The sequence below is a fragment of the Nicotiana tomentosiformis genome, chromosome 4 (assembly GCF_000390325.3).
Source record: "Nicotiana tomentosiformis chromosome 4, ASM39032v3, whole genome shotgun sequence".
NCBI classification, from domain to species: Eukaryota; Viridiplantae; Streptophyta; class Magnoliopsida; order Solanales; family Solanaceae; genus Nicotiana; species Nicotiana tomentosiformis.
Genome location: NC_090815.1, coordinates 50,016,645 through 50,025,248, shown reverse-complemented (window position 1 = coordinate 50,025,248; position 8,604 = coordinate 50,016,645). Strand labels below are relative to the sequence as shown.

At 39.6% G+C, this 8,604-nt stretch overlaps 1 protein-coding gene across 1 annotated transcript; it reads right to left on the bottom strand.

Moving 5' to 3' along the window:
• Positions 1 to 4,050: 4,050 nt before the first annotated feature.
• LOC138909651 (uncharacterized) lies at positions 4,051 to 8,050 on the bottom strand. The gene is made up of 7 exons (XM_070200862.1): positions 7,871 to 8,050; positions 7,480 to 7,609; positions 7,106 to 7,398; positions 6,454 to 7,029; positions 6,070 to 6,274; positions 5,181 to 5,800; positions 4,051 to 4,917 (listed from the first exon to the last, which is right to left on the bottom strand). The coding sequence occupies exons 1-7, from the start codon at positions 8,048 to 8,050 to the stop codon at positions 4,051 to 4,053; spliced, it is 2,871 nt and encodes a 956-aa protein (XP_070056963.1).
• Between the last annotated feature and the right edge of the window lie 554 nt (positions 8,051 to 8,604).

Here is an 8,604-nt window from a genome sequence, read left to right as displayed (position 1 = left end):
GTCTTACTCGATAACTGAAAGTAGTTAGCTCAAGGGTATAAATCGTGCCTGAGCTGAATCTGATGTTAATAATGTAATAATTCATGCTAAACAGCTAAACAAATCTCACAAAGACTATATGAACTACACGCAAGTATACGTGTTCCCCAAGTACACACAACTATACGTGGCGGTCAAGTAATAAAGTGACTCGAAAGTCGGATGTCAAACCCACAGAGACTTAGATCAATCGTTAACTAAGAAAATTAAAATCAGTTAATTGTCCAAGATAATCAAGAGTGATGTTTTTCTATTAATCTACTATTGCAGAAATTAAACAAGTAACAACTAGTTTATTAAGAGTGCAAATGTGTATGATGAGATTTTAATTCAGAGGAGATGAAAATTCCAGGGTTGTGATCGGTTTATCAATCCTATTAAGTTCAATAATCAAACTTGTTAATCCAGATTATCTATAGTTGCTAATTAACCGGATCGTTTATAAGAATAGCATGTTCCCACAATACTACTCGCCTGCCCACAATATATCAATCCTATATTCCTATGGTATTGAGTCTATTATGAACGAATATAATACGGTATTCAACTAAGCAAGAGTGTTAGATATATTCCTATCCTAACCGCGAAATCCTTTCCCGAGCCATGGTTTCAGAAACAAGCTCTCTTTAATTCTACTCTAATCTAAACACGCCTTTCCCAAGCATAGTATAGATAGTAGAGTGAATTGGTAGCTACAACAATTCACAAGTTGAAACTAGAATTAAACAAACAACCACAAGATGATAATCCGAATTAACGAAGATGTAATTAATAAACGTTAATAATCATGTCAACCACAACCCTAGAAACTAGAGTGCTTAGCCACTCATGTTCATAGTAACAACTTTTCAAGTATTTTGCATAAATAAATTACAAAGAAAAGATGAAGGACTGAACAACTCGATGATTTTCCCCTCCAAAGAATGTTCCCAGCGTCTTCTCTCCTTCCAAAATAGTCTCCTTAGGTCTAAGGTATGTCAAAGGTCCAGAAAATAACATTTTTTCCATGTATTTATACCAAGTAGGGTCGGACCTAGACGAAATCTCACTTTTCTAGCCGAAATAGGAAAATTTGCAAAATTGATGCTATCCATGCGTCGCCCAGTGCGTCGCACTAATGCTTTTTCCTGCCAAACAACAAAAAAAACCAGTCTCTTAACTTTGGAGATTTCTGACAAAACTTTGCACTAATGCGCCGCACAGTGCCTCGCACTAGTGCATTTCTTCAGCAGTTGCTTCTTCCTTGAATTTTGACGTCGAGAATGGATTCTCGACCCCCGAACACGATCCCGGCTTAATTTCTTGGGCTTTTACTCAGACTTCAAAGCTCCAAATAGCTCGAATTTATTTCATAACATCTACATAGCTCAGAATCACTCCTACGAGGCATAAAACACGCAATTAGTGCAAAAAAGTAGCGATTAAAGCTCAAACACAATAAAAGTACAATAAAATAGAATGTGATAAGCGACTAAAATACACAATTATAGCCTACCATAAACACCCCACACTTAAACCATTGCTCGTCCTCGAGCAATCAAAATACACTTTATATAGACACAAGCTTTTTTTAAACAATCCTCCTAACTCATTACACTAAGAATATTTAAAATAGGCTAGGCAAAATAGTGTAACATCATCACCTCAAGATTTGACTCACAAGCACCACGCATTTTTCACAACCCACTCACTTACTCTAACGTAGAGGTCAAGCATTACCTTTCCTTTATGAATCAAGTGCCCTCACACAACAAGAGAGGGTAGTTCCACACTCAATAAAATTTAAGAACAGTTAGGAACTCAAGATAAAAAGAATTCTCTCACTCTAATAAACAACATTCATATGCCACAAAAGATGCACCATAGGCTTGCCCGTAGTGTACTGCTATACTAATCTAGTTCATTGAGTCTAAGATCAAGTAGGACTTTAATTGGTTGTAATGTAGGCTGTGGGTCGGGTAGGATACATTTGGATATAAGAGTAATTACACCTCCCAAAGCACTTTAATACATATACTTTAACATTTAAAACCCCACACTTATGTCCAACCATAGCTCCGCCTTCACATCAATGTATATTAACTCCATACTTCTTTAAGCACAATTACATCAAGAGTCACCACTATACACGAATATATTTCACAACAATATAACATTTTTTTTTCTTTCTTTTTCAAGTCAAGTGGCTCTTACTTTTTCCAAATAGTGCACCTTTCTCCTTATTTCATTAGTTCTACTCAAAAGCCAAACCAACCACCCCACACTTTAACTTTTACAAAATTCATTACAATTCAAGTGCTCATGAGAGGTGAAAATGTTCAAATAGATGGTTAATTCAAATAAATGGGTAAGGCTTGTAATGTGGTTGTCAAAGAAATAGGATTACATGCTCAAAGGGTTAACTACGATACATAACAATTAGGCGGGTAAAATATATAACTGGTTCAACAAAGAAACGCCTATAACACATCCAAGACTGAATAAAACTACTATTTCTCTTTGCAAATACACATGGAAAGTTCTAGACATCAAATGCAATGCATAGAATAACACACAAACCTCACACACACATGGCACATGACTCACTCATGATTGGACTCATCAAGACACTCTAGTCAAAGCAGTTAAGCAAAGTTAAGATCATATAATTTAAGGTACTTATACAAGAATCAAAAAATGAGCCTAAGCATCACAACCAAAGTACTCAATATTCTTAAGGCATAACAAACTTAAGAGATATTGCTTCAATTCAATTCATAGCATAATGGCTCCTACTCCTAAAACAAATAAAACTAACTACACGAGGTTCAAACAAAACCCTTGGAAAAGAACCGCGACACAAAGAAACACCAAGGGGAAATTACTACACTACTTACAAAGAAAAGCTTTTTGTTCTTTTTCTTTAGACTTAAATCCCTCAAGAAAAATGTCTAAGAGATCCATCGTCGGGAAAAGTCCAATTTTTCAACTTTTGTTTTTCGGTGTTTCTTAGGATCTACTAAAATACTACACAACTGCGAAAACAAAAATAAGAAGTTAGCATTTTTCTAACATACTACTACTAATTATCTAGAGAAATTCTCCCGCCCCACACTTAAAGGAGTTCAGTATCCCCAATGAACAAATAAAGCAAAATAATAACGAGGGTGAACAAGAAACTCCCTGAAAGGCCAAAGGCCGAAGCAATAGCGACTCACGGGGTACTCAGACTTCCCCTAGGCATGGTCCTTTGTGTGGGCACCCCACACTTAGTTATCACCATCTAGCTTGCTTTTGCTCTCTTACAATGGCTTTGATTTCTACTTATAATCCTACGAAACAAAGGAAGACACTACAACACTAATAAGATAAAAGTAAAAATAAAAGAAAGTGGTAAAGCTGGGTTGCCTCCCAACAAGAGCCTGATTTAACGTCACGGCATGACATATAATCTCGTCTAATTATTGGCAAGTAACACCTTCGACTTCTGACGATCAAAGTCACCTCCATAATAGTGCTTTACTCTTTGTCCGTTAACTAAGAACGTTCTCTCGCCACCTAAGATGCACAACTCAATTGCACCATGTGGAGTGACTCTGACTACCTCAAACGGGCCCGACCATCTCGATTTGAGCTTCCCCGGAAAGAGTCTCTACTTCGAATCGAACAAGAGAACCAATTGGCCCGGTTCGAACTCGCGATGGTGGATATGCTTATCATGCTAGCGCTTGGTCTTTTCTTTATATAACTTGGTATTCTCATACGCATGCAAGCGAAACTTATCAAGCTCGTTCAATTGCATCAACTGCTTTCTACCCGCTAATTCTTCATCAAAGTTTAGCTTATTTATCGCCCGATAGGCCTTGTGCTCAAGTTCCACCGGTAAATGGCATGCTTTCGCATAAACTAGCTTGTAAGGGAGGTTCTGATTGGAGTTTTGTAGGTGGTCCGGTATGCCCATAGAGCATCATCAAGATTTGTAGCCCAATCTTTCCTACTTGCACTAACCGTCTTCTCTAGAATCTTCTTTATCTATATATCTGAGACTTCAACTTGTCCACTAGTTTGCGGATGGTAAGCGGTTGCAACCTTATGTTTGACCCCGTATTTCGCTAAGACATTGTCCAATAGCTTGTTACAGAAATAGGTGCCCCCATCGTTTATAATCATTCTCGGAGTGCCGAACATTGTAAAGATATTCTTTTTCATAAAGTTGACCACAACCTTGGCATCATTGGTAGGAAGAGCGATGGCCTTCACCCACTTTGACACATAGCCAACGACCACCAAAATGTACTTACACCCACTGGACGAGGAAAACAGACCCATAAAATCAATTCCCCACGATTCAAAAATTTCAACCTCCATAATACCGTGCAATGGCATCTCATGCCTTTTCATAATTGTTCCTGTTCTCTGGAACCTATCATACCCCCTCACGAACTCATGGGCATTTTTAAACACCTTAGGACAATAAAAGCCCGATTGCAACACCTTAGCTTCCGTTTTGTCACCCGCATGATGACCATTATAAGGCGACGCATGACGGCTGTATAAGATAACATTTATTTTAGATTTGGGCACACATCTTCTCATTAACTGATCGGTACAAGATTTGAACAGAAACGGCTCATCCCACACATATGATCTCACATCTCGCAAGTACTTCTTTATAGCATAAGGTTCAAGATCATGAAACATTTTTCCACTGGCTAGATAGTTTACAAAATCTACATACCATGGCACCTCCCTAGTAGTGTTGGCCAACAATTGCTCATCCGGGAAGGTTTCCTTAATGACATCTCCCTCAGCTACATGATTCCGAGTTTCTAACCTGGATAAGTGATCAGCTACTTGATTCTCTGTTCCTTTACGGTCTCGGATCTCCAAGTCAAATTCCTGCTAGAGTAAAACCCAACGGATTAGCCTTGGTTTAACTCCTTTCTTTTCGAACAAATACCTGATGGTTGCATGGTCTGTGTAGACGATGACTTTGGTGCCAACCAAATAGGCCCGAAATTTATCGAACGCCCACACTACAATAAGTAACTCCTTTTCTATCACAGTATAATTTATTTGAGCAGGAGTGAGAGTCTTGCTTGCATAGTAAATAGAGTGAAATTGTTTGCTCCTCCTCTGGCCCAATACGACTCCAATTGCACCATCACTAGCGTCACACATCTGCTCAAATGGCCCATTCCAGTAAGAGCCACTATGATTGGTGCACTCACTAACTTCTTTTTCAGCTCCTCCAATGATTTCAGACAAGAATCGTCAAACTTGAACGACACATCCTTCTCTAACAAACTACACAAAGGAGAGGAAATTTTGGAGAAATCCTTTATAAATCGGCGATAAAAACCTGTATGTCCCAGAAAACTCGTAACTCCTTTCACTGAAATCGGTGGTGGCAACTTTTCAATTGCTTCCACCTTAGCCTTGTCAACTTCTAGTCCATCTTTGGACACCTTGTGTCCCATCACTATACCTTCACGTACCATAAAATGACACTTTTCCCAATTTAGTACCAGATTAGTCTCCTCACACCTAGCAAGCACTTTAGCAAGATTGGTCAAGCATTCATCAAAAGAATAACCAAACACAGAAAAATCTTCCATAAAGACCTCCACAAACCATTCCACCATATCGGTGAAAATAGCCATCATACACCTTTGAAAAGTCGAAGGTGCATTACACAACCCGAATAGCATTCTCTTAATTGCATAAGTCCATAAGGGCATGTAAAAGTGGTCTTTTCTTGATCTTCCGGGGCAATAGCAATCTGATTATACCCCGAATAGCCATCAAGGAAACAATAGTATTGTTGTCCGGCTAACCTATCAAGCATTTGATCAATGAAAGGGAGAGGGAAGTGATCTTTTCGTGTAGCATTATTTAACTTCCAATAATATATGCATATTCACTAACCAGTCACAGGCCTAGTTGGGATTAATTCATTTTGTTCATTCACTACAATAGTCATACCCCCCCTTTTAGGTACACATTGAACAGGGCTTACCCACTTACTATCGGAGATAGGAAATACTATACCTGCATCGAGCCACTTAATCACTTCTTTTCTTACCACCTCTTTCATGATTGGATTTAGGCGGCATTGATGTTCTACGCTAGGCTTGTGTCCCTCCTCCATGAGTATTTTGTGCATGCAGAATGCAGGGCTAATACCCTTTATGTCAGACATCGTCCAACCAATGGCATGTTTGTGCTCCCTCAGCACCCTTAAGAGCTTTTCTTCCTACAATTTAGACAAATGAGAAGAAACAATCACAGGTAAAGTGTTAGAACTTCCCAAATATGCATAATGAAGATGAGATGGTAATGGTTTAAAATCCAGTTTTGGGGCCTCCTCAACTGTGGGTTTAGAGGGCGGGCCGATTTGCAAGATGCATCTAGAATTTGCAGCATCTCCTCAACCTCCTCTTCAAGTTCCAAGTGACTTGACAACATCAATACATTTTCTAGTACATCTTCTTTAAACGCACTTGGCTCTACGGCTGGTTCATTTATCTCCACCACAGAAATCATGGCCAGGTCCTCATAATGACGAGGCAACTGAATGGCTCGATATACATTGAAGACTGCTTCTTCATTTTCCACCCTCATGATCATCTTACCTTCTCGGACATTGATAATTGCATCTCTAGTGGCCAAGAGAGGTCGTCTCAAGATGATAGGAACTAACTTATCAGACTCGTGGTCTAGGATGATAAAATCTACAGGGAAAATAAACATCCCAATCTGCAGCAAGACGTCCTCAATTACCCCCTCAGGATAAACATAAGATCTATCAGCTAACTGTAGCATCATCGTGGTAGGTCTCGGAGCTCCTAAGCCCAATTGTTTGAGCACTGAAAACGGCATCAGATTGATACTTGCACCCAAATCACACAAGGCTCTACCCATATCAATTTCACCAATCATCACGGGGATGGTAAAACTACCCAGATCCTTAAGCTTTTGTGGAAGCTTATGTTGAATCCTTGAAGTGCACTGCTCAGTAAGTGCGAAGGTCTCAAACTCAGTTAACCTCCTTTTATTTTCCAATATATTTTGCATATTTTGGGACCTCACGGATCATGTCCACCAAAGGGATGTTCAAGAGTATCTGCTTCAACATATCTAGAAATTTGTGAAACATGTGGTCATGATTCTTCTTTCTCAATCGTTGAGGAAAAGGGGGTGGCAACCTCTTTGATATTTGCTCAGACTTTGTTTTGTTTCTGCCATTTACCTCTACAGGTTTTGGCACTCTTTCTTCTTCGAGCCCAGACTTCTCCTTTTTCTTCTTAGGCACTTCTACCAACTCTCTCCCATTTCTCAACGTCACTGCATTGACTTGAGGAGTTTTCTCTGTTTCACCTGGGAGAGCTCTAGCAGGTCGAATATTCTAATTGTTAGCCATTTGCCCAAACTGCCTCTCTAGATTTCTGAACTATTTACGCAATTGTTGATTCTCAGCCATAACATTCTGATTGTCTAGCAAGAGCTTTTTCATCATGCCAGTCAAACACTCTTCTGCTTGTTGTGGGGGTTTAGATGGCTGATTGTAGTTAGCTTGAGGACTGATTTTCTGATTTTTACCCCAAGAGAAGTTAGGATGATTCCTCCAATTCAGATTCTATATGTTACCATATTGAGCATTTTGATTCATCGGCCTTTTAGCTTATTGCCCCACATAGTAGATGGATTCAGGACTCACGGGGCATATGTTACTTGTGTGAACTTCACCACATAACTCGCAGAAAGTAGACATCTGTTGCACATGCTACATCTATTGTTCTTGGTGCATTGTCATTTTATTCATCTGATTTGCTAATCTCGTTATATCTGCCCTCATGGCTGAGAAATCATCAAGCTCGATCACATCTGCTGCCTTTTGTTTAAGTGCTCTTCGTGGTTTCCCATCTTCTTGCCAATTATTATCATTAGCAGTAAAATTATTTAGCAGGATCTGGATCTCACTATACGGTCTTGACATGCAACTACCCCCACATGCTAAGTCAAGATTCATCTTTGATGCCTCGTCCAACCCATCAACGAAAGTGTGACCTAACACCTTATCGGTCTGAGAATGATGTGGGCAATCTCTGAGTATATTCTTGTATCTTTCCCAAGCTTGTCATAGAGTATCGCCATCTCGTTGTTGAAACTCAAGAATCTGGCTCGTCAGCGACTTTGTCTTCTTAGTGGGAAAGAAATTGATTAAAAATCTCCTTGCTAAATCATCCCAATTGTGGATTGAGTTTGTGGTCTCCTTTCGCAACCATTCCATAGCTTTCCCCAGCAGTGAAAAGGGAATCAATGCCAGCCTGACATAGTCCTTGGAAACGTTCGAATAATTGTAAGTGTTCGTAATTTCCAGAAAGTTCTGAATGTGCCTCTGCGGGTCTTCATGAGATAGACCCACATATTGCCCTGTGGACTGAATCAGCTGTACCATGTACTGTTTGAGTTCAAAGTGACCCATGATATCGAGCTTCACAATCGCCTGAGTCATATTAGCCACATTGGACCTTGCAGCTTCTATCACTGGACGCTCTTTATTACCTGCCATCTCTATTGGCT